The sequence below is a fragment of the Centroberyx affinis genome, unplaced genomic scaffold (assembly GCF_046629955.1).
Source record: "Centroberyx affinis isolate AG114_WGS23_722 - 3 ecotype Tasmania unplaced genomic scaffold, CSIRO-AGI_Caff_v1 ptg000286l_1, whole genome shotgun sequence".
NCBI classification, from domain to species: Eukaryota; Metazoa; Chordata; class Actinopteri; order Beryciformes; family Berycidae; genus Centroberyx; species Centroberyx affinis.
Window position 1 is genome coordinate 239484 of NW_027278965.1, and position 27281 is coordinate 266764.

Below are 27281 nucleotides of genomic sequence, written 5' to 3' on the forward strand. Positions count from 1 at the left end.
ACATTCGTGGAAGGTAACTGACAGCCGATCACCAACTCATCATCATGGACACAGTATGCTGGAACCTAACACTGGAGTGGGAAAAGGTGGAGTAGAACCAGACTGTGGAGGACAAGAGGATGTTAGGATACGTTTGATTATTGAACCAGAATTGGACATTGAGCTTCTTCATTGCTGGAAATACATCCTGTATTAATCAAGCAGAGGATGTTCTCATCTCGTTTGAGGACGTCGGTTATGGTGAACCCGGGATCTTGAACAAATGAGCCATTGATCATCGAGGGTGATGAGCAAGCACTTTCCCTCAGAAGTCATTCCTCATCTCTGCAGTGTTGAGTGTTCATCTCCTTGTTGTTGACAGACAGCCATGGTATGAGATGACCCACCTCTGTACAGTGTGTACTCATCTTTGCTGGAGATGAGATATTGTCCATCCAGCTGATGAAGTGTCCGGTAGTAAAGACATTGTGTGTGGAGGAATTGGAGAGAGCGCAGAGACCTATTTCGTGAAGTTAGTGGTCAGGCAGTGAGTTAAGATGCTGGTTGGCAAAGTGCCTGAGTCCTCCAGGTGAGAGTCGGTCAGGCCCTGCAGCATTCCTGATGTGTTGCCACTGAAAGGGTTGTTGCCTTAGCGTTGTTAGACCTCAACATGAAGAGACGCAGGAATCGGAACTATCAGCCGCGCCCATACGAAGGCTTCCCAGTTTGCAGTCTCAGAGCTTTTCGATCGCCTCTGGGCTCCACCTCTGGATCGTGGCACAGATTGGTTTGGCTGCATTTAATTTCTGTTGGCACAATCTGAATAACCGCATGGTCAGACCTGCCTCGGGCAGAATGCACCCTTCACATGGAAGTAAAAATGATCCAATATTTTCTCCTCACGGGCTGAGCAGCTCCACCGTTCCTTACACTGTTTTTGGTGAGTTCATCCCTCAGGTTACAGCGGTACAAGTCACCCAGAATGAAGATTGCAGAGTTGGGATGTCCAATTCTGTAATGTGTCCCACTGATAAGCATTCCATTTCATCACTCTTTTTGCCTGGGGTGGGATGTCGACGCCAGCTAAAATTATGGAGTAAAATGTTCTGGGTGAGTAGAACAGCTTGCAAGCTAAAGACTAGTGATTCCCCAATACTGCATCTCGATGGAGGGAAAGACACAGAATTCACAAGTAGCACAAATACTAAAGCAAATACAAGACAAGAGCACCAAACCCTGACATGACTGTGACAGACTGTGCCTGACAGCCAGGCACAGTCCCAACTAAAGTTACAGAAACTAATTAAACCCCTTTATGGAAGATCAGGTTTACTGAAGGATTCCAGCTGTAAACCAGCCACCGTACTTTAGAACTCCTTAGCCTAAAAACAACTTGTGGTTGAGAAGAAAGTGCGCTTCAAGATTTCTGTGAACAATTTGAACGGGAACTAGCAGAATTTTTAAAGATTAATAGACAGTCAGTAGATGATGCTAGGTATCTCTGGGACTCAATAAAAGGCTTTATAAGAAATAATGCAATTTCATACTCCTCTAGATTGAATAAAGAGCAATTTCAAAGAATACATGAATTAGAAACTTCAATATCTGAGCTAATTTATAACACATTGTAATAATGACATAATAACATAATAACAATATGGAATAAAGACTGCTCTGAATCATCTATAGACTGGGCTCGAGTCTGAAAGAATGCCTCGCGTTCTTCACAAAATCCAAATCATAAACTAACAAACTGAACTTCATATATCAAACTTATTTGACACCAAAGCGGCGTTTTAGGATGAATATAACTACTTCTCCAAACTGCACCCTATGTGATTTGAATCAAATGGGGACATTTTTACATATCATGTGGGAGTGGAGGAGGGAAGTTATTTGTTCCCAAGTTTTTGGGAACAAATAACAAAACGTCTCTCTGAAACACTTGGTTTAGAGATCGATTGCTCCCCAGAACGTATGCTCTTGAATGATGATTCCGGGCAGAATTTTAACCATACTCAAAGACAGCTGTGGCTGTCAGCATGCACTGTTGCTAAAAAGGAATTTTAATAGGAAATATCCTGCATGTATACAGGTAGTGGAATTTAGAGAAAGACCCATGGGGATGGGGTAGGTCAGGGTTAAGGAGCGATCAAAGGTGCAGGTGTATGCTTTCTGTTACTTTTCTGTATCTTGTACTGTCTTAGTTATAATGGCATGGCTTTATTGCGACTAAAACGTTAAGTTATGAATTTATTACGGAAAAAAAGTATGTATTTTATTTGCTTTTTTATTTCCTGTTTTATTTATTTACCTGTCTATCAATGCCCTGGTATACCTATATGTTATGTTATTGACAGAGGTTACTTGTTGATGTACACCTGCAAACCTTGTGGAAACTAAAAAAAAAAAAAAAAATTGGTCACAAAAAAAAAGAAAGTGCGCTTCAGTCTTACAGGTTATATATATATATATATATATATATATAGGAAGGAAGGGAAGAAGGAAGGAGGGAATTATTTAAATGTCCGTTCCTTACAGAATAATGCTAGTGTGTGTGTGTGTGGCTGAGTGATTGTGTACAATAAGACAACAATCCAGCATCAACAAAGTGAGGAATAGGACGGAGGGAAGTACAAAATGCTAGTGTATGGGGGATGGAGGAGGTGTGTGTGTGGAGTAGGTGTGTGTGTCTGTGTGTGTGTGGGGGGGGGGGGGGGGGAGCCCTGAAAGTGTAAAGATGAAGGAGGCAGGGGATGAACAAGTACACACAAATTCAGTCCCCAAACAAACAAATCAGTTTGCTCACCTGCCTCTGTTGGCAGACGCCGCAGAATGCAACAGCCAACACTGGAATACAAACGATGCTAAAATATTCTAACATCAGTGTTTCAATTTGATTTATCACTCAGGTGACTGAACATGATTCTTCTGTTGTCAGATGGCTCTATTTCACCAATAGAGCACCAATTTTACTGTTGAGGGATCTGCAACTTATACAAGACGGTGAGTTGGTACAAAACACTGCCACTTGTCTCTCCAGTGTTCAGAATACTGACATTCAAAATTATTTAAAGGTGCAGTGTGTAGCATTTTAAACATCAGTATATCATCGTCAACAAATGAGATCATGGTGGAGACGATTGGTAGCTTCTATCTAATGCCAGTGGTGTTGTCAGTGCTAGTGTTTCTCAAAATGAGACACAGTTCCTATAAACCCTGCTGCTTTCTGTCACAAAGGTTTTCTCTTTGGTTCTACTGAAGAGGATAAACATGTTGGAAGTGATTTTTCTTTGCCGTTCACTCCTTCCACCATCTGCCATTGCCAGAAACTCTGAAAGCTTTGGCTGTGTTTCTCTTTCTGTCTTGTGCCATAAAGCAATCCAGGAGGTTGAATCCATGAAGTCTGACCCAGTGGCACATAATGTAAAATTCAATGTTGAGGCTGCCAATCTTGAAACCGGAGGTCATTAGAGGCGATGGGGTCTACCTGCATGTCCCAGCATTGTCTCTCTCTGCTTTGGCTGATGGACTGGAGACCCGGTGCACCCTAGAGACCTGGACCCACAGCCCTACTGTAAGTGGGAGCTTACACCCAGGCACCCTGGCACCCAGACCACCAAAGGCCCAGACGGAAGAGTCTCACCCTCACTGCCCAGAAGGAGGAAACAAGCGGACAGAGAGGCCGGCACACAATTTGTCTCCTCCCGTCTTCCCCAAGCCTCATAATAATTGGAACTTTATTTTTGCACTGCAGCCTTGACTTGGCTCCTCTGTGCTGGATCACAACAGACCTGAGGGTTCACCACCAGTGTTGGGTTCATTACTCCAAAAAAAACAAAAAACATTTGAATTTGGTTTTTGTGTGAATGATCAAGGAACAAAACAGCGTTAATGTCCAATGTTCTTATCATTATTTCTCTCAATTAAATCAAATTGGTTGACTAACTTCCATGCAGAGAAAACAATTTTTTTCTGCCATTTTCACATCTAAACTAGAGGGCAAAGATGAACTATGATTAAAACAAATGAGGGGATGGGGGTGGGATAAAACATTTGGGACGATTCAACTTCAATATCTAGGGGGATGATAACAAAAGCATAGCAGCCATTTTTTTGATTGGCAACTGTAATATTCCCACTGAGACCGAACACTACTCATTACAGGGGAAAATAAGTATTACCGCAACCTGTTTTTTGAGTTATGCCTTGCCACCCGTCACTCTTTCCCATGCAAGTCGATGCTCACAGAAAAAGACAACCAGCCTCAGAGGAACCGTGTTGTCATGGATGGAGGATCAAAACCAGATAGACAGGAGGTCTTGCAGGACTGGATAGCGAGGACTCTGAACCTGAAGCTGAATAACCAGCACAATGTTACATAATGTAGATAATTGCCCACTAAGAGCCTAAAATCTGGATGTACAAACGTTGCTGTGAGTCTAACTACATGCCTCAGGTGTTCTGCAGGTCCAGTGGTCTCAGGTAAATGCCCCAGTGGCACTGTGCACACTGTGAGAGTGTGTTAATGTGTGTGTGTGTGTGGTGTGTCTGCCTGTGCACCCATGCCTCAATGCTTCATTTGAATAGTGTCTTGGGTGTTTCTGTACATTCTGTTCACTGTGGGAAGGTACTCACTGTGCCAGCCTCACTGCAACACAAATTTCCCATAAGGAATGTGAACCTGCGCTGATTCACATCGGCATCATCGTCAGCACTGACATCTTCCCCAAACTCCCACTCTTCCTCCCCCTGTCCTCCTCCTCCTCTTCCTCCGAGTCTCTTCCACCGCTTATTTTCCTCCCATCTCCTCTTTCCTATTTCCCCCCCCCACCATCTACTCCTCTTCCTTTTTCCACGCTCCCCCTATCTCCTCCTCCTCCTCCTCAATTCCCCAACTTTTGAAGGAAAAAAAAAGAAGCCCTTATCTTATTTCCTATTTCTCCTCCTTACATCCTACCTTCACTCTCCTCCTCCCCTCTTCCTCTTATCTTCGCTCTCCTCCTCTCCTCCTCACCTCCTCCTATCTTCGCTCTCCGTTCGTTGGATATAATTTTTAATGGTGAGCAGCAGCTGTATCCCGTGCCGACGAAAATGTGTGGCGCTATCACGCAAATAGCGATGTGATTTAACACTGATAAACATCTGAACGAAAAGCGATAAGGCAGCGGCTAAGGTTTTGATAAGGGAGAATGATGGCAACTAGTTTATAACTCTGTTTTCTTTCTTTTCTTAATCAGTCTGGAGTGAAAAGGCATTCTGAAGCTGCTGTGTCATTTCAGCACTCCACAGAAAACGACTGACACCACACACATTGAAATATTTGCTATAAAGTGAGTGTGTTTGTGCTCCTGCGGCTGTTTGTCTCTCAAATATGGCTGAACGAAGTGTAATCCTATGGGGCTGGATGTTGAGGGAAACAATACAAATTCCAATACAGACACTTTATTTGGATACAGCCCAAACTGTATTTTTCTGAATGAAAGCACATTCCATTATGCAATGGAGTAAATATTGTTTTCTGTATAACATTTGAGCATGCCATTATCTGTCGAAAATAAAATACATTTAGAAAAGAAACTCTATTTTATATAGAGAATAATATGTAATATCACTCCCATAAACGAGTAGAAAACTTGAGAATGTTCAACTGGAATCCAACTTTGAAGTGTTTTTATATGTGTACTTTATTGATACCTTTTGCTTTAGTCTTATCAGTTGGCTAAACTGAAATCTTGCTTATTCAGCTGGGTATTGCACTGACAGTTGTATAGCCGATGAAATCAGATGAAAACACATCTCTAAAATGCCAACTTCTCAGGAACGAAGACACGCAGCCTTCATTTTAGATTAATATCCATGCATTTTTTTTTTTAAATCTACATATGATGAATTTTGATTAGGGATCATTTCTGGTTAATTTCCTGGCTCACCAGCAGCAACATGGGTTTCAGTTGGTGAAGGTGCAGCCACATAGACCTCTCCAAAATCACATAAACCCCTCTTATATATATGTTTGCCTGTTTCACTTTGACATAAATGCTTCAACCAGTAGCCATATTTACATGCACATCAAAAAAATGCACCCAGCTCATCTTTGTATGTGGAGGTGGAAGGGAACTGTAGTCTGTGGGCTACATTAATGAATGATTCTTAACCAAAATCTGCTTGTAGGATGTTTTCCTTTCAGTTGATGAAATCCCTCCAGCCATGCGAAGGCTGGCAGGACAGGTGTGTGACTTCCATCTGCAGCCTCTCATTTGAGGGATGGAGTGCGCATTTTCAAAGTGCTGTGTAATTGTGCATGCCTCATGCAAGGGAACCTCGATTTAATCTTGAGCAACTAGCGCCACGCTCTTGCAAAATAGGCACACAAACTTATTTCCAGCGCTTTTGGGCACACCGACTGTCTGGCTATAACTCTGTATTCTGCACTGCTTCAAAGTTTAGCTCACTGTCATCATCAGGTCCATTTATTTTAAAGTTCTTTCTCTTCTGTACATCTCTGAACTCCCTCAGCACCGCCCGCTCCCACCAGTCCTCACTCATGCAAAAACATCAGATGCATCCATTGCACTAGTCGCCTCCTTCTTTCCGATGTTTTTTTTACCAAAAGTAGCACCTGAAACGTGCCATTTTATAATTCCAATAGAGATAGGTCAATGTCAGTGATAAACAACATGATGCGGTAGCGCAGAATCACGGCTGCAATTGTTTAGATAATCTGATAGAGGCCCGCACTCAATTCACAAAAAGGGGGCTTGGAGGGTGACGAAACTCGCATGTAACCCAGTCGTGTAAAACATAAATTTAAATTAAAAATATGAAAATCGCCCCAAATAAGACGGCGGATGAGAACCGCTACCTTTAGGCTTCCTCTGAGCCACTCGCGCTGCACATTTCACGCGTGCGTAGGTTTCCGTAGCTACATTACGGGTGGCTATGCATGTGCATCCGCGCTCTCAGAAATCCAATTACATCCATGAGTGGAGGTAGGTCGATGGAACATGCACATAATGTACCGATATGACACTCGGACCGCGTGGCGCGCCGTGGCTCTCAAAACATTTCGCGTAGCAATAACACGGGTGACGCCCGCTCCGTTCGTGTCTCATTATGCCGACGAGATAGGACACGGCTCACGGCGGCTCCGTATACGATCACATCATGTTACGTTTTAAGTGCATACTTAAGGGAGATTAAAGGGAGTATATTCTAATGCTTCGGGTTGATGAGGGAGGTGCTTCTATATGGGCTTGGGGGCTTTTATTTTGCTAAAAAAAGGAAATGAACACTTATAGGAAGAAGTCTGGAGAGTGTTGAGGAGGAGTTTAGCGATCAAGTGGGAGTTCATTAGTGACTAAGGGCGAGATGATTCGATAATGATCCGCGAGCACGCAGAGACGCAGAACAAAGGGCCGCCTCTCGCCCGCGGGCGCAATGATTCATTGATATTTTCCACGTGACGCTTCATTATCGCGTCCCCGCACTCTCCCAGACACAACTTTCTCCCTCTCTCTCCGTCACTCTCTCTCAATTACTCAAGCGGCCTTATGTAAGCGGAGTGTATCCTTTCCCTACACATTATTGATCTAGAGAGGACTGTACATACCGTACCGCTCCAAGGCCCAGAGAGGGGGGGGGGCCGAGCGACCGAGCGCAAAGGGAGAGAGGGGCGAGGGAGAGGGGAGACAAAGAAAGGGGAGAAGGGAGAAAAACAGGACGTACGTAGAGAATTTATTAGTTTGCTGGTTTAAAGTGCTTCATAAACACTGCAGGATAGAGACGGGCTATAGAAACGATGTTTACTGTTGTTGTTTGTTATAATGATAGAGGTCGTAAGGGAGGAGGACAGGGAGGTAAAAATGAAGGAAAGGAGAGGAAGGGAGTGAGAAGATGGGGAGAGACTGAACGAGATCCTTGTAGCCAAGTACTGTGCTTAAGTACAATTTTGAGGTACTGGCACTTTAATCGAGTATTTCCATTTTGTGAGACTTTATACTTTTACTCCACTACATTTATCTGACATCTGTAGTTACTGGTTACTTTGCAGAATAAGGTTTTACATGCAAAACATACAAAGCTCATAAAATTTGCGAGTACTTCTTACAGGTTAATGCATCAATAAGGGCCTGTTCTTCGAAATGATTACATTCACTTTTGATACTTAAGTACATTTTACTGCTAATACTTCTATCTTCTTCTAGCTTTTGAATGCAGGACTTTCACGTTTAAGGGAGTATTTTTCCATCATGGTGTTGCTACTTTTACTCCAGTACAGGATCTGAGTACTGTAGTGCAGACTGTGCAGCACAAGGCCACTTCCTCCCTCCTCGGTCCACAAGACAATCACCCAGCCACCTCCTCACATCTCTGCTTCCATTCACCTCTCTCTCTTTTTTCCCCCTTTTCCAACTCTCCTCTTCTCTCACTTCTCAAACGTCTCTTCTGTTTCATCTCCCTTCCCCTCCCCCCAACTCCTCCTCCTCTGCTGTCATCACTCTCTCTTTCTCCACTCGGTCTGCCAGCCAATCCGTCGCGCTGTGAAGGTTTATACTGTATGCCTGTGCGGTTCCGAGGTAAAGCTTCACGTCGGGAGAATAAAGGAGGCGGTGAAGAAGGGGGAAAAAGACAGTCCTGGGGAAAAAATATATATATTTCCTTTAAAAAAAAAAAAAAAAAAGACAGCAAAGAGAGGTATTGAAATTGCATATTATAAAGCAAGAATTCTACACACACACACACACACACACATGCAGAAGGGTTTCTCTCCCAGATGGCACAAGGTGCACTCTTTTGTGCACCCCAGCACTTCTCCTTTGTCTTGCTCCCTCTTTATTCGCCCCTTCTGTTTTGTGCAAACCAAAATAATTTCTCTGGGGGGCTCGCTGCTGTCCGGCCCCAAAACAACTGGAACAAACAGACGTTAATAATTTGCCCGGGGACTGAGTAATGATACTGTGCACAGACACAAACACACGTCCACATATCCCAAAGATGAATGGACGGCCTGTTGGGTCGCTCATTAGTAAGCAGAAGTTCAGCAGCCCCAACAGTAGGGAGAGGGAGAGGGAGAGGGAGAGAGAGAGAGAGGGGGTTAGACAGAGAGAGAGAGAGACAGAGAGAGGGAGAGAGAGACAGAGAGTTAGACAGAGAGAGAGAGAGGGTTAGACAGAGAGATGGTTAGACAGAGAGAGAGAGAGAGAGAGAGAGAAAGAGGGTTAGACAGAGAGAGAGAAAGAGGGTTAGACAGAGAGAGGGTTAGACAGAGAGAGAGAGAGAGGGTTAAACAGAGAGAGGGTTAGACAGAGAGAGAGAGAGGGAGAGAGAGACAGAGAGTTAGACAGAGAGAGAGAGAGGGTTAGACAGAGAGAGGGTTAGACAGAGAGGGAGAGAGAGAGAGACAGAGAGAGTTAGACAGAGAGAGAGAGAGGATTAGACAGAGAGAGGGTTAGACAGAGAGAGAGAGAGAGAGAGAAAGGGTTAGAGAGAGAGAGAAAGAGGGTTAGACAGAGAGAGAGACAGAGAGCGAGAGAGAAGGGTGCAAGTAGGAGGGAGAGGAACATAATCATAGATAATGTGGTCCAAATGCTGTGTGTGTGTGTGTGTGTGTGTGTGCGTGTGTGTGTGTGTGAGACTGAACAAGAGAGATAGAGAAAGAAAGGAGAACTCCTGCAGTTCTTTGCCGTCTTTCAAGATTTCTACCAAGCAAGCCGCATTGTCCAATTTATTCGGTAATAAAGTTTTATCCACTATTGACTCGGAGACATTTTAAAATTATCATTAGGATTCCTGCCGCATCATCAATAAACAAATTAGTCGGTTATATGCTCATTTAATTCTCGCTACACTGGAAACAATTCATGCACTGTGAACCGCAAAGTGCTTGGTGTTGCAACAGGGTAAGAGGGTCAATTCATATCGGGATTGCCGGGATCGATACGGTCAACACATACAAGGTCTGGGGTCTATTTTCTCCCAGGGATCAAGGCCTCACATTGTCACAGTGAAAGTCAATGATCATAACAAACACTGCCTAATTGATTCAGATTGATCTGTCACACCACACACACACACACACACACACACTTCAAGGCCACGAGGGCTGGCGGAAAGATAGTGGGTTGGATGAAAGCATGCAGGCAATTTAGAGAGAACACAATGAGCGCACGAACCCAGGAACCAATCAAAGGACACCAGACATGATGGGACAAAACCTTGAGGATAGCTATAACCTTACAAAGGCTTTACTGTACAGCACAGATCAAAATTTGCATTCATTTCATTCCACTTATGTAACAGTCTGTATCAGCGTTATGAAAAGTACTGAACTCCATATCCGGCCTGATCGAAGGTAATTCAAAGGTGACAGGGAAGAGATCCACAAACGGCAAGAAAGAGGTAAAAAATAATTAATTCTTTAATAAAAAATACATTTATAAATTCGGCAGCATGAACTTCTCTCGAACAATTCCGTCAACCCGGGAAGAGGGAAACAATGGAAACCAAATATACAATAGCCATTTAAAATAAAACACTTTCTGGGAAGCAAATACATACAAATGAAAAAAAATAAAAATAAGTGGGGCAAGTTGGATTGAACGACAAACAACAGCAAAACCATATAAACCGTGGAACTTAAAAATGAGGAGGGTTTCTGAAGAGACGGAAATGGCGAACAGAGACTTTAAAAGAACTTAACAAGAGTTTTAGAACATCAGAGTTTCAACACCAGAACAGGAGAACGTTGCTTTGGGTCGATCATAACACCACAAGGTTCACTTCAGTCCTTCTAATACATCTACAGCAGCTTGGTATAAACAAAAACAACAACAACACATCAACAGACTGGGGAGACAAACTGCGTCACCAAACACTTCACACTGAAAACACTTTTAAGTGACGGTAACTGAAGACGGGCATCGTTTTCTTTTCTGTGCGTTTGAATTACTGGGTTACATCACCACGACACAGCGATGAAAGCGCCATTTTCACGACCGGATGCCACCGACTGATGCACGGACTAAGAGGTTACGGGTTCTACAGCAGCCATATTGCACACAGGAGGAAGCTTTACTGAGGCCGCGGGCCAAAATCACAAACGTGCATCCTTTATAAGCATATTCTTTAGGCCTCTTACCCCTTAATTACCCCTCTTTTTCTCTGGAGGGAAGCATTATAGGCATCGTGCGTGTCGTACATAGATTGCCTGTCCCGAGTATTAACTTATTTCCATTCGTTGTTTACATAAAAGCTCATTTTAAAAAGGAAAAGTATGTGGAATGCCTTCTATTTCCCTGTGCATCTGAACTAAAATGGGCAAAAAAAAAAGCAATACAGGCCCAAAGAAACTGACGCAACAGCATTAACAAAAGCTTTGTTGTCTTTGTTGACAAAGTATTGACCATTCATGGCTGCGGGCTCAACTGTGACAATACACAGTCAAGAAACGTACTGTCGCACGGTGAGTACACCCGCAGCTGACGTTTCTCCCCCACCATAAATTATTGCCCCCGAATGTGCTGACCGGTATATCACAGTTGTGGTTTTAAGTGATGATTATGGGGCAGGATCTGCGCCTTGGGGTAGATTTCACTACGTTGCTGTTATTAAGTGGCGGTGCAGTCGAGGCGCACGCACAAAACAGCGAGCTGGCAGCAGTTTTCAGCTGATGCGCGGGAGTTCTGTGTGCGGGCAAAGTGCTTAGAGGGAAGGAATGAGGAGAGGGTGCTGCATCTGGGGCGGAGGAAGTTTCCACTGAGGGTGGGTGGCCCATATATGGCAATATTCATAGATGGGTTTTCAGTTCAAAGGGGTACACAATGAAATAATTCCTAAAAAATGGCCTATAGCTTGACCAGTAAGTCAGTTCTACTTACTGGTAAATTCTAATACCTTCCTTTCTCGCTGAACATAATGTTCAGAACAACACAGAGAGAAATCTGAAAAAAAAATTATAGACCAATATTTTGTGCATGCAGTTTTTGCCGCAAATATATAAACTTCAACTTCTTTTTATAAAGTCTGCATATACAGTTTTGTATATGCATAACAATTCTCAGTTTTATCTCTTCTATAAATCAAATAGAGATCTGTAGGTAATATAAAAAAAAAAGAAAAGAGGAGAACTTATCTGAATCTGAATCCCTCAACAACTTCCCTCAACAAACTCCCCAAAAATGCATCATATACGAATGGCCGACCCTCTGAAAGTCGCCGGTGAGCTTCTTGACAGTGGGGGAGAGTCTAGATGGATATACAGATATACAATATTTCACTTTAGCACAGCATTTCACTTCCCTCTGTAGGCTTTCAGCAGCAGTCAATCTCCAATATTATATCCCCAGCCCTCAATATCAATAACTGTCAACAGGCAAAATTACTTCTTGCACAATATGGCCCTGGACACCGAATGAAATAATATTAGTTGTCTACTTTGTTGTGTTTTTGTAGACGTGGTAGAGGTGTGATTTGTAGACGAGGTTTTCAGAACATTGGGGAGTGATGGCTCCAATACTGGAGCTCGGCTTTTAACGAACTACAGAGAGACAGTATTTAGGTTTAATTATGAAACTGCTCCGCTCAGGTGAAACGGTCACGACACTTGGCACATCCTGACATTTGTTGGAAGCGGTGCGCTGAATTATACTGTGACCACTTGGCAAAGAGTGGACTTTTGAACAAAGTGCTGCCATCTTGTGCCGTGGGCTTCGACTCCTCGCCTCTTGGGATTCACTTCCCACCTGATTCTTCAATGTCGTTAACAACAGAAAGGGGGAAAGTATCTCCCTGCAGTTGGTCGACAGTGTAACTGTGGCAGTGGCAATACTGTGAGTGAGTCTGACAGGTGGAGTATGACAGCACCCAGAATCTGCGACCCTGTAGGGATCGGTTAGGGTGACGTGTTGCGGTGAGCTCCTTCAGTGAAGCGATAAGAACAAGGTAGGAAACTGGTAGGAACAGGTTGACTAAATGGCCCTGAACGCAGAAGTACGGAGTGTCCTTTTGCCCTGCAACGATTTTGAGAGATGGTGGAGTGTGCATATCATCTGCAGTTTCTTATCAAGTGCAACTAGCTCGTAACTTCCAGACCAGGGTCAAAATATGAATCAAGTTTAACTCAAGTCTTTTTTTGCCCCAGGCTAAATTCCTATATCCATGACGAGTATGAACGGAGCCATGATGTACTTTGTTATTTTATCCCAGTTCGTTAAAAATGTGCTCGATTCTTCCCGTACTCGAATCGCAATCATCTGACTGGATGTGCGTCTGGAGAGTCAAAATAGAAGGGACAGGAGCAGCTTCCGCCTCTCTGATGACATTTTGCTTAGGATGAGGTTCAGTTGAGAAAGCAGCAGCTGGAGATGTCTGTCACCGTCTGCAATATGAGGAAGATTTACATTAGACTGAGAAAATCATGAGCTAGAATCCCAGGAATCAGCCTAGAATCAGCCTAAATCAACTTGGGTGTACTTTTGGATTGTCTTGCAAGAGATACTTCCACTTTTGAGGATTTTAAAGCGAGGTACACCTTAAGTAGTTTATATATTCAAAACCATTTCCAAAAATAGATTTTTCTTCTATAGATCTACAGTGCAGTTCAGCATAGTAAAGAATAAAAACTTTTTCAGCCTAGCTGCCAAATGTGAGATTTAGCCTCACCCAACTCTCATTAAAGGAGCACAGCAGCATTATTGTTTCTCATTGCATCATAGCCGCCTGTCTCCTTGCTGTTTACGTCTGCTATTTACTTTTTCAGTTAACTTCCAGTAATTCATATTTGGAGGAGGGGGCAATTTCTAGCAGTTGAGGCCGGAGATGGCAAAGCTGACCTTATATCAGCATTTCAGGGCTTATTGATTGAATTCAATTTCTTGAAACAACGCCCAACCAAGTATTCAACAAGCATTATTTATTGTCACAATGACAGATAGCTTCAAGATGACAAAGATGCCAAAGATGCAAGATTAAATATCTGGAAAGTTTTAGATGCACATTGGAGACACTGGGAGCTATAAAGAGTGTCAATGTTAAATCAAAGATTCTGTCGAGGCAATCGAGGCAACTTCAGGGCCAGATGGATAGTCATTAAAAAATGTATGATCCAATAAAACTGAAAGTTTTTGTGTGGGGAGCCATGACCTTAAAGTTTAGGAAACACTAAAATACACAATAACATATTACCTCTGCCTGGTTGTGGAACCATAGTTATCCAGCATCTGCGTGCTGGCCACCTCCAGGTTCCAGTCACACATCTCCAGCAGCTTCAGACACTCTGTTCTGCTCTTCAGACCCAGGCAGAACAGCTGCTCCACCTGCAGAGACACAAGGAGCCAGGGAGGGGTGGAGGAGAGACATCAGTGAAACAAAGAAGGGAGCAAAGAAGTATTGAAGTGTATCCAAAGAAGTGTATCCAGTGTTGCATGGACTATTTGATTCATCAAGATGTTTTTTCAGTTTATAATTGACTGTTTAGGGTGGAGATTTATTTTTCTGTTAAGCCTCACTCACTTCCGGATTTATACAAATATAGATACAAATACCAGCTGTAGCATCTCCACACCCCTATTCTAGATGACTTTACATCTGGCCTGCTTGCACAGTCTGATCTGTGTTTATACATGATCCTGCACATATTCTGGACATATTTCTGTGTTACCTGCAGTGCACACTCTTGGTAAAACAGTAGTCCATCTGTAAATCTGGTAATATGAATATGTAACGAAGTGCATTTGCATAACTTGCATATATGTTCTTGCACTGGACTGTAAATTTGCAAGTCTGTGAACTACAAACATCTCTAAATGTGTAAATCAGTCAATAGCCATCTTACCTAGCATTATTTTCAGCCAATCATTAGGACTCTTTTATTCTATTTGTATTTAGTTTGCTGCTGCAATGACCCAAAGTTCCCTTGAGGATCAACAAAGTTCAGCTCATCATATCCTGGCATGATGCTTTAAATGACTGCATCTGTACATAGCTATTTCCTTTAAAACCGGTGAAAGGTAATTACAGGAAAGAACTCAAGGCCCAACCAGCCATACAGTGTATCTCTAAGGACCCGTGCGCAGTGCAGCAGTATCTCACATTGTGTACCACTGAAGGCTCTGGTTCCCTTTTAATAATACTTATCTTGAGGCACTGCAACGTTATCGCCCAACTCTTAGGGCCCTTATTTTGACGAAGCGAAACAATAAACTTCTCTTGATGCCCTTACCTTGAGCTGGCGCAGCGGCACTTTTTTTTTCCAGGCAGTCCGCTACAGTTGTGTAATATCTCTTTTTTGTATTTTACGACCATGAGAAAGCAAAAGGGCTGCAGAAATATAGCGCTTTGCTTTCGCTTTTTATTCTTTTTATTATTTGTCTGTTTCTTCACATGTGACTTTCTTTTAATTAATGTCTGGCATGTTTATTGTTTATCAACTAATAGCTGTGTTTTTGTTTATACGGTGCTGAATAAAAACGGCAATATAAATCAGTGACGTTTATTATTGTTATAATTAGAAGAATCATAGTGCGGACAGCCCACACTGGAAATTTTACACCCGGGTTTGATAGTTGCCTGCGGTGCATAGGTTTTCTCAATGGAGTGCGTCTGAATGCTGTTACCTTGAGGTAATGCACGGCTTTCTGGACATTCCAGTTGTGGTTCTGGAGGGCAGTTTGGCACTCCTCTATCGTCACGCCATGAACCGCCTCCTGCACCTGCACGACACAACATCCACCACAGCGTCCGCATGGGTCAGTGTGTGTCTCGGCAAACGTCCAACAACACCTTGATTCCCCATGACTACCATTCCTCACTCCCGTTTATGGACCTCATTTCTGCCAACGTAAACATCAGCCTTCCTAGAACTACCCCCATGAGCACTACACACACACACTCAAACACACACACGCATGCACGCATGCACACACTGCTGAGTCCTTTCCCAGATGATGAAATCATCTGCATCAACTGAACATTAATCCTTTGAATACATACCACTTCTAAAACTGATTATCAAATAAAAATATTCTCATACTTGAACAGATTTGTTTTTTTCAGACTTGACAATGATTTAATCGGAGCTCTGCTGTTTACATTTAGCTACATCTGAAATAGCCGATGCTCAGGATCTGAGCGCCGCATTTTAAGCGTCTTTGTATTTGAACAGACTTTTCAAACAATCCCCTGTCTCTTCACAGACTGGAAAATGATATTTGTCTCAGTTCCAGTAATTACCTTTATCTAAATCCATCTTAAGCTTACTCTAATATCGACAGTGATATTGTAAGATAACACTGACACATTGTTCCTGAGTGTGATGAGGCTTTACACTGAACACAGCCAGTTGTAGATGACTAATCATCTTAGTGTGGCTTAATTTCCCAATGTGGGATCAGTTAAGTAATATTACTACCACTATTATTCCTCCTCCTGCTTATGTATGTGCATATGTGTGTCTTGCATTGAATTCCTCTGCCCTATACTGTATGTGGGGTCCCATATGTCTTCTGTGCCCAGTGTGTCAGTAAGCACTGCAGTCATGGATCTCAGCATCCGCTACCAAATGCCACATTCCTGATCGATGTAGAGCCTTGGGTGAATCGCAGATTGTGATTCCAATTCAATAGGTTGAATCAAAGTCAGAATCGACTGGCCAGCACCAAGGAGCCAATCAAAACTGCAATTTGCGTCTTTGAAATTCAAATTTCATCAAAATGAACATGGCCTTTGTCTCAAAAGAACATTGGCATGTTTCCGAGTAAGTAAGTAAGTAAGTTCTGAGAAGTTGTCACGTTCTTGTGTCTTTTCGCTGAGAGAAAATGAAAAAGTCTTTGAATGCTACTAAATGGTTTGCACTGAATAGATATTCAGATGGAACTTCCTATTTAACCTTCACACAGATAATTAGTCTAATTCATTGGCTTTCACAAGTGTGCTCCCAGTCTTGAAATTATGTTTTCCTGTTACACATCAATCATAATTTGGTTGTAATATTGAATTCCATTTGACTGAGGAAGTATTCAATACACTTATAAAGTACAGTTGGGTGCAGTTAAAAATGCTGTGAATGTGTCACACACATTGTAAATGGCTCACTCTTTCACTCTGGCTCAGACACAGACATGCACACGTGCACAAACACACACACAAACACACACACACTTCTTCCTAAGAGATATGACCTAGGTGGGCAACTAACAACACAAAAATTACGTTATGTTGCCCCCTGGTGTTCAATAAAGGTAACTGTAATATACAACAGAATGTTTTTCAAATGTTACCAACTGCACCTACAGTAATTGAGATATAAATTCAAGTCTCAACAAAAGGAGTCAAATAAAGCACAAGTCATATATGCACTGTACTGTGCTAAGTAGCAGTTATCCGGACTTAAGTCTTTCTTTGGGACATGACAATTAAATTATCCCATAAGGCAGTAAGCTTGGCTTTTAACAAACCAGTTATTGTGGTCAGCTATCATCCTCACAGTCTTCTCCTCCAGCTGATCCTGCAGAATAACCCTGTTCATTGCCTTGGGCTCATATTTTAGCTCTGTGATAACAACATCATCTTGTGCTAATAGCCACATGCTCTCTTAGATTGATTACACACTCGAGCGGTGGGAAATTAAGAAAGGATGGCTTTGTCTGGATTAACGGCAATAGAATTTGTTCTAATTTACAAAAAGCAATCAAAGTAGAAATAAGGATGGAAATAATAGACTTCAAAAAGCACCACGCTGCATGGGTTTGACACCCATCATCAGAGAGAAAGAATGCAAAATGAACACTTTAAATCACTAAAGTAGTCAATAATGATGTCTTTCATCACCCAATATTGACTTAAAAGGTAATGTACCAATACATTTTAAGTAAGAAGTTTTCATCAGCCAAACATTGAAAAAGACAAGCAATTAAAATAACTACCCCCAAGCTAATTGTTAAGCGCTGTGCTCACCATTTTGACCCTGTCAGATGTGTTCCCTGCTCCCTCTGTCCTGGTGCAAGAAGCCAGCACTCCTGGTGCAGCTAGCGCCTCTGAACAGACCCGGGGCAGACTGACTGACGTCTTCATCCCTGACCGCGTCCCGCCCAGATTGCTGTTATTGTTGGAGGAGAAGTTAGCCTTCAGCTCGCCCGGCTGGACCAGCCCCTGTCCCTGGGCGTGTCCCTGGAGAGTCTGGCTGTTGACCACCATGGGTCTGACTGTAGCAGTGTTGGCATGTCGTATGTGCCTTTCCTCTCCGCCGCTGACAGGTAAGCTCTCGGCCTCCCTGAAGAAGCGGTCGTAGCGGTCAAGGTATGGCGGCCTTTCGGGCAGGAGGTAATAGTGGGTGTTACTGACTTTGCGCCCGTCACGGACGATGGGGAGGATACAGGGGCCCTTGCCGGCTGGGTCCTTCCCCTGTGCCTGGGCTTGGATCACTTTGGGCGCAGCATATTTAGGATCTGAGGCAAAGCTGTGTGTAGTTGGCATGAGTTTAGCCGGAGAGGTGGAGAGGTAGGAGCCATAGGCATGTGCAGAGGACGTGCAGGGGGCGAGGGGAGCTGGCATGGCGTTGGGGCTGACAGAGTATGCTCTCTGCTGGGGAGAGCCCACCACGAGGCCCATGGGGCTCGGGGTCCTGGAGCCAGGCTGGGACAAAGGGTCCCTGGGAGGGATCTGAGGCGGTCGGTCCTGGTCTGTGCCTGAAACGTCCTCTATGGTGCCAGTTGGTGTCGGGGATAGGGAGAGGTCCCCCGACCAGCGAACAGATGTGTAGTCGCCCCTTTTTATGGGGCGAGGGGGAATGGGGACACGGGGAGGGATCTGGGGCTTGTCCTCAGTCAAGGAGAGGACAATCTGCCGGTGCACGTCCTGCGTCTGGGGAGATGAGGCCAAGGTCTGGGACGGGGAGGTTGGCCGAGGAGCACCTCCAGTCGGCACGTTGAGCCTTCTCATGCACTCTTGCTGGAGCTCTTGGAAGATCTCGGCGGACTGGGAGAAAGACGAGGAGGGGACCTGGCTCTGCTTGCTGGGGAGGAAGAGGTTGTCCTCCAGGCCCGGTCTGTCTGGACCCCTGGAGACAGGCGCCTCACCCTCCAACTTCTGTCCAGAGGGGGGAGGCTCGTTTGGGTAATAGACATCACTCTGTTCCTCTTCCTGCTGCACCTGCTCCATACTGTTGATAGAGCTCACCTAATTTAGAGACAGAAAATTACTTTACTTGCATTGAAACATGCTCAAATTCACATATTGCCCATCTGAACATATTTTACAACTTCAGTACAACCACTATGGTTATGGTACTGCAACCGGGTGATAGCAGAGGAGCAGATAAACATTCCATTTCCCGTCTCGGGGATATATTCAGGTATGGTCGCACGAAATTTTGATGTAATGTAATATGTGTTCTATCACCTCCTACCGTACCTCCATATCGTCTTCGTCTTGGGCCACGTCGTCATAAGCCGGGGGCGGGGGTAGCGGTCGGGCATCCCAGTCCACCACCGGCGTGGGGTGGAGGGGGCGGGGCAACGATCGAGACGGACTCTGAGGTGGAGTCCGGTCCAGAATATTCTCCGCTTCCAAAGCAAGCTTAGCCAGTAAGGGGATCTGGATTTCAACTACAGGGGAAGGGGAAGGCGTAGGCGGGGGGAACTCCTCCCCAAAGTCTATGAGTGACACTTCACTGTTGGGGGTGTGGCCCGAGCCCGAAGTCCGGCCACCTCCCTGTTTGGAGGCGGAGACCCACGCGGCGGGTTTCAGTTTGAGGCCTTTGACGGAACCCGGTTTTCGTAGCGATAACCTCTTGAGTCCTGTAGAGGTCACATCCTCATCCTCAGTTACAGGATCATAGCACGGTTCTGGAGACACAAACGCACAATATTTTAACACTTCCTTTAGTTGTTTGATGCTGGAATAGTTCAGAGAGTGATGGCGACAAGGCACTTTATGAGCGCATTAGTCCAAAAACACCAAACGACAAGACACATGCCAATCTTCTCCAAAAACCCTCCAGGTTCAAAGTTAGTCCTATAATCCACAGCACGGACACTGCACACCTGTTAGAGGGACGGAGGGCTGGGAGAGTGGGAGATGGAGGAGCGATGATGCTAGGAAGTGAGAAATAAAAACAGGCCACAGAATCACTGCGACAGGCAACGGACGGAGGTCAGGAAAAAACAGAACGTGGGGAGAGAGGGATGAGAAGAGAGAGATGTACCTTTGAGGAGTGGAGCTAGGAGAGAACAGAGAGGGCAGGAGCAATGGGTGAGGAGCTGCTGAGAGAGACCACACTTACTCTTGACCAACACCGCTGGCTGAGGGGGGCGGGGAGGGGGATCCTCTGGAAATTAAAATAAAAAAATACCACCACCGCAGCGGGAGAGAGAAACGGAGAGAAATAAAAAAGCAAATGAGAGCAGCAAAGAGAGCAAATGATTAGGAAAAAAAGGAAAAAGGAGCAAAAGTCAGATTGCATATGAAATAAAAGCTTTGCAAGCAAGAACCGGAAACAAAGAAAAGCAAGCAGTTCTGGTAGTCCTTCCTCCAGTGTAATATCTACACTGACCCAACCATGAGTATTAAAGTGAAGCCATTATTCGGCTCATAATACATGGCCATGACTAAAGGAGAACTGATCAATGGTGCTAACTGAGCAAACTCAGCGATGGTGGATATCTCACTGGTCCCAGAAGAGTGGCCGTTGTTTTTGTCAATCAAATGGGTCATGGGTCAACTGGGACATGGTGTAAAGTCTTTATTAACAGGTCTGCTACTCACTTTTAGATCGACCTGGTAGCTGGGTGGCCCGAGTACCACTGAGGTCTAAACCAAGAACGTCAGGAGGATCCATAGGATTGCCTAGGTACAAACTGGGGGGAGAGAAAGAGAGAGAGAGAGACTTAAATAATCATTATACTGACTAACCATTAGCCTGCTGTTATACTGCTACAATGACCTGGTAGAAATGTATAATAAAGTGCTACTGCCATCTATTGGTGAGTGTTTAACACTCCTATTCCTCTAATCCAGCAAAACCTAATCCGATGGAGTTTACCAGCCAAATTTTACTGTTTGTAAGAAAGTTAAGAATAAATAAAGGCCGGTCCTTACTCGTCGATCCTGTCAGCGAAACCCCAGCAGCGATGAGGGTCAGTGTCTCCGTGGCCCGTGTGGATAAAGCTGTTCTTGAGTGGCCGGCTGATGTCATGGGCCGACAGACCTGCGACCGATGTCACCACGTTCCTGGGGAACTGACCCACCTTCTGCGTACGCTTGTTCTGACCACGCCACCAGTAGTTCTCCGCCCTAGAAGATGTAGAGATCGAGAGGATAAAAGTTACATAATACTTTATAAATCAAATGATTAAATGTTTTTGTATTGGAAATCTTACCTCATTTTGTAAAAGTAGCTACTTTTTTGTGGTTGTTTGATTCAAATGGTGGATATCATGTAAATCAACAGTGAGGTGGGCAGACTGGTTTGGTACATCAACCAGATTAGGATCTAGGCTTCCTGTTCAAATAAATCTCTCATTAACAACCATAAGAACACCCACCTCCCCTCAATGATGGTGATGATATCATTGATCTGGATCAGGAGTTTGTCCGGCTCGTCAAAGTCCTGGAGGGCACACATGTCCGTGGGCATGGTCTGAAAAGGACACACACACAGACACACACAGACACACACAACTATATGTGAGACACTACACCAATTTCAGCACAGACATACCGAGGCAAATTTTTGCTTTGAGTGAACTGGTATGCGAGGGCCATGTTACCAGCTGGTCTGTTCTGATGATATGTAATTGCAGTTGATGGCCTCTGGTGAGTTTCTCCTTTGGAATAGATCCACTAGGTGGAGCTGTTAGTCCATTTATGCAAAGATGGATTGCTAGGGTAATTCTCTGTGCAGTAAAGGTGTCCAAGTTGCCCATGAACTTGATTTTGCATCATGGGCTTTGCATGGGAATGGAGGGGTTAAGACTCATTAAGTTCACACAGCATCTTTTATGGTTACAAACAAGGCTACTGGAACCTGTGCTGAAGCGAAACACATTTGGATTGAAAACCCTGGACAGAAACCTGCCTGCCTGTCCAAAGCGACTGCTTCCCTACCTCGAGCAGGAACTCTCGCAGGGCGACGAAGGTGGGTCTGTCATCTGATTTCTGAGCCCAGCACTGCAGCATGACATTATAAATGTCCTGGGGACAGTCCTCCGGCTTAGGGAGACGCTCGCCTTCCTTATCAATCTTATGCAGAATCTGAGACACATTTTTTTCCACAAAAGAAAAAATGGAGTGACAAAAGAGGGTTACTGAAGAGTAAGTGGATCTGTAAGAGTGTGACCAGTTTTGTGATCATTTTTGAATGTGAGCTGTGTTAATGTAGGTACAATGCACTTGTGTGTAGATATATGTATATACTGTATATCTTTCTCTGTGTCTGTGTGTGTGTGTGTGTGTGTACCTGGCTCCCGTTCAGGCCCAGCCAAGGCTCCTGGCCGTGTGTGAACATCTCCCAGAGGGTGACTCCAAACATCCATGTGTCTGTAGCATGGGAGAACGTTCTGGTCTTCAGACTCTCTGGGGCACACCTACAGCAGGAAGAACAACAAACTATAACCTGGGTCACCCATGAAACCAATCATCTACCTGTCTGTCCAAGGGTAATCCCCCTCTTTGGCCAAGGGGAATGTATTTAGCCTCTCAACAGGGCTACTCTCAAAAGAGACACAAAAGAGATTAAAAGAAAAATAAGACACATCGACCCACCATGCGAAGGGGACCTTGCGGTGCTCCTGCATGACGTAGTGCTCGTGGTTGTTAGGCAGAGCCCTCATCAGGCCAAAGTCTCCGATCTTGACTCTGTGGGCTGATGCCAGGAGGATGTTCCTGAAGAGATTGGGTCCGATTTTTAACACTTTTATGTACATTTTTAAACAAAACTCACATGCTTGTGACGGAATTGTGGGGAATTCTAAAAAGAGATTAAATAAGTTTAGTTTAGAAAGTATTCTGAGCTCTAGTTGTCTGCTAGACAAGTCTGCTAGACAAGAATCAACCAATGATGGCAAGCAAAGAGGGTTGTCCCCCAGGTTCATCCAGCCAATCAGTGGCTCATTTTGCTTCTGTGCCAAGTCCCCAAAAAACAGCCTGTGCTGTAGATTTCTGAGTGGAGGAGAAGTGCTGCAATATAAATTATTAAAAATACCCCTTCTTTAAAAAGGCTTCTGACTCCCTACAGAACTTAGTGAGAGATTAGGTCGGCCTTAAAAAGCCTTCTGGGGCCTACCTGGCTGCCAGGTCCCTGTGGATGAACCTCCTCTGCTCCAGGTAGGCCATACCACAGGCCACCTGCACGGCATACTGGCACAGTGTATGGATCAACACCGGACCCTGAGGACGCACACAGCGCAGACGCTCCAGCAGAGAACCCAGAGGAGCCAGCTCTGTTACCTACAGCACAAGGAGAGACACGGAGGGAGAGGGAGAGTGGATGAAAAGAGTAGACGTGGGTAGAAAGAAAGAAGTAAAGAAGAGATAGAGAAAGAGACTTTGGCAAGAGCTGAATAACAACATGACCCAAACACAATGGGGCCACGCAAATCCAAAATAGACCGGAGGAAACGACCAGAAGGTTACACTGAGAAGAAAAGGACAAGGCAGAAATGTCAGCTTATTTTAGTCCTCCATCTACTTGCTTCCCTCCCTTCCTCTCTCCTTTCCCTCCTCCATCACTCTCTCTGGTCTTGACAAAAGGCCCTGAGATGTCTGACCTGATTTTAACAGACCGCAAAGGCAAGAAGCAAGCTGAGAGTGCTTGAATGCGGCATTTGCACTGTGTGGGTGTGTGTATGTGTATAAGTGTGTGTGGGAAGTGTCAGCGACAAAGTAAGGAGAAAGCAAGTATACTAGTGACTGATGTGTGCACCTGCGCATGTATTAATGGGTCTATACATATCCCTCTGTATGTGTTTACGTTTGTGTGTGTCCACTACCATCTTCATGGGGTGTGTGAGCACCACACCATAGAGGCGAATGAGGTTCTGGTGGTCCAGGGAGTGCATGGCGTTGACCTCACAGATGAAGTCGTCCAGAGCGTCCGGCTGGCTCAGCACGTCCGTCTTCAGACACTTCACAGCTACGTTCAGCTGGAAAGAAGAAGGATTTCAGATGAGTGTGTGACAATACATACTATCTCCAGGCTTGCAGCATGGCGTTGTTGATCAGTGACGCTGAAAGGCACAAATGACCCTAGAGACTGTAGGCACTAAGATGAAACCATATCCACTCAAGCAAAACTCTACTTTAGTGAGGGCATTTTTGTCCAGTCCCTTACACCCCTTAGGTGAAAGTCTCTAAGGCTGTATTCACACTATTCAGCTTTTTTCAAACTCACAGTGCCTTTTTTTACTCGTGTCTTTTAAGGCAGAGTGAAACACTTTATCAAATTGATAGAAGTTCAAGTTTTTACAGCAGCGCACATGACTTGGACCACATTTTTGGGGGCCGACCAATCACAACAAAGAGGTGGGCTTTGACACGTAGGCAGCTGACAGCAACAACAACCAGCATGAAAATGGAGAAAGCACTTGCATAATAGTTGGTTGAATAGTTGGTAGTAGTTGTTGGCAAATTCTCAGAAACTCTGATTGTAAAGATGAAATCACACTGGCTGCGTTGTGTGTGTGTTGTTTCTGATAAGAGTTTAAGAGTTGTTTTGCTGATAGTGGCAGCTACTGCAGCTATTTTGAAACAAAGTGTGCGTCATGCACCCTACTTTCTCATATTACTGTATCAGCGCAAAATGTGGACGACAAAAAAAGTGGAATAGTGTGAACATGCACCAAGTATTTGATATACAGTATATCTCCACCATGTGAAAAAAAGGTTCCTTTTCCTCTGGGTTTATGGTTTTAAATTAATGTTTTCCTGTTGGTTAGAAAACAAAATCAATCTGTTGGGCACAGCGCCAAAATGTAAGGCCGCCTCACCACTTTTCCTGAGGGCGTGAGCCACTCTCCTCTCTTGACCACGCCGAAGGAGCCGTCCCCCAGCTTCTCGAACAGCGCCAGGTCCTTCTCCGAGATGAGGCAGGTCAAGGCCTGCTGCTGCCCGTCCTGCGGAGCGCCGCCGCCGGGCTGCGGGGCCAGGACACACTCCCCCAGGCCCAGGGGAGGGGTGGGGGACAGCTTCCGGAAGGAGGAGGCCGGCTGGCCCTGCTGTGGGAAGTCTCCGCCATCCGGGCGCTTTCCACTGAACACCTAGGGAGGGACAGAGGGAGAGAGAATGAAGCTGGCTGTGCAAGGGGCCAAGAAAATGAAACTGGGCACTGACCATAGGCTTTCTGTGACTAATGCATTTGCTTGCCGTGTAAGCATGTGAACCCTAATATAGGACATCCCAACTGTGTGTAGCTGCTCAGTGGGTGAAAAATACTTTCATGGAGGCCCACATTTGGCCTGCGGGACCCACAGTGTTTTATCTTACAGCTTTTATTAGTCATTGAGCTATCTGCTGGGCCACTTTGTACACAGAAGACACTGGGCTGTCTCTGGAGAGGGTGAGGGGGAGGGGGGGGGGTGAAGGAAGAGGCCACATACTCATTTACCATTCAGAATTCTCTATCTCCCTCTTTCCCCCTTCCTTTCTCCTTTCTGTCTCTATCAGTCTGAGAAAACTCTCTCTTACTCTGACTCTCTCTATTTGAATTTCTGTATCTATCTCTCTCTTGCTCTCCCTCTCCCTCCTTTCTCTCTCTGTTCAGTCCTTACTGTACCTCACACACCCCAATTCATTCTTTTCCACTCCTCCTCCTCCTTCCATCTTTAACATGATACAGTGAGTTTCTTCATCCTGTCTGCTTCCTTCCTTTCCTCTTTTACACCCGTGCATGCGTGCCTAGGCCTGTGTGTGTGTGTGTGTGTGTGTGTGTGTGAGGTGTGTGTGTGGAGGGGAAGCAGAGTCCGATTATGGCCAGCGCCCAGCGGTCGGACCACTTGGCCAGAGGTACCACCACACACAGATATACACACACACAAAAGCATAACTACAGCCAGAAGCTCTTCTGAACAGACTAAATGCAAAATATATGCGCTGATGAATGAATGCACAACACACGGATTAATGGCTTTGCACAAAGACACATAGCTATGCAGTAAGTAAGCAACTATGCATATATACAAACAAGCACACATGCACACACACACACTTATCAGCAGAGGGGAAAGAGAGAGAGAGAGAGACTTCCTGCCTCTTGGCTTAAGCGCTGACAACACGGCAGGAATTACTTAGCTGTTCGGAAGCAGTCATTAGGAAGCACTATTAGATTAGGCTAACTGACCTGAATGTTTCTGTGTGTGTGTGTGTGTGTGTGTGTGTGTGTGTGTGAGTGCATAAGAGCATTCCATTCACCTCAATGTGAACCATATAATGCGCGTGCTGTGCAGAGCCATTGAAGGGGAACCTTTGTTTAGAAGTCCTAGAATTGACTGTGAGGATATCTAGAGAATATGGACGCAGACAGACCGATGCTGCTGTCAGATATTGAGGCTGATACTAAGCTAAAATAATGGTAATAGTACCAGAGAATATCCCTAATAGTAAAATCCAACACCAAGACTCATGTATAACATGTCAGAAACCAAAGCAAAGAAACTTAATTTCTACTTTTTCATATCTCTCTAATGGAGTACATCATTTTTTTTAATGCAGTAAAGTAATGTGCTGTATTGTTCAATAAAAGTAAAGGAACGGATCTGAATTCAGTATTGGCTGATGCACAAAGGTCAATCCTGAGAATTGCTGTCGGCAGTGAAAAAGAGGTGTCGGAGGATCTCCAGTGCCATACATATTTGACCTGACAGATATAAACAGTAGCGAGCGGTGTGTGGTTTCACCAGACGTGACATAATGCTGCAGACCTTTTTAAAAACACCACATCTCTGCGGTCAGTGTGCGTGTCTGTCTGTGTGTTTGTCCCGGTGGTAAGTGGGTCTCAAATAGGAGGCCCGACATTCAAAAGATTCTGAAGATGGCAGAGCAGAGCAGCACACACACACACACACACACACACACACGCGGGGGGCTGAGGAAGCAGATTACTCTGGCTGAGGATGGTGCCAGAGGCGGAAACAGACAGGTGTAATTATAGAAAGCCACCGCGGTCCTCTGGGCTCCACTACTTCCACTGACAGCAGCCAGCACACACACGCATACACACACGCGCACACACACACACACTGAGTATTGGCAGGCTTCTCCTCAGTATTCCTTTACCAAAACATCCTCTGAGCCTTAGTGTGTGTGTGTGTATA

At 44.7% G+C, this 27281-nt stretch overlaps 1 protein-coding gene across 1 annotated transcript; it reads right to left on the reverse strand.

Moving 5' to 3' along the window:
- Positions 1-13304: 13304 nt before the first annotated feature.
- Positions 13305-25229, reverse strand: LOC139640252 (activated CDC42 kinase 1-like; the record flags this gene model as incomplete). The annotated part of the gene is made up of 14 exons (XM_071514439.1): positions 13305-13357; positions 14164-14294; positions 15594-15689; positions 17932-19152; positions 19387-19820; positions 20740-20831; positions 21073-21267; positions 21519-21613; positions 22081-22227; positions 22433-22559; positions 22738-22857; positions 23258-23421; positions 23964-24116; positions 24960-25229. Coding segments are annotated over 14 exons (3252 nt in total), but the record flags the coding sequence as incomplete, so codon positions are not given.
- Between the last annotated feature and the right edge of the window lie 2052 nt (positions 25230-27281).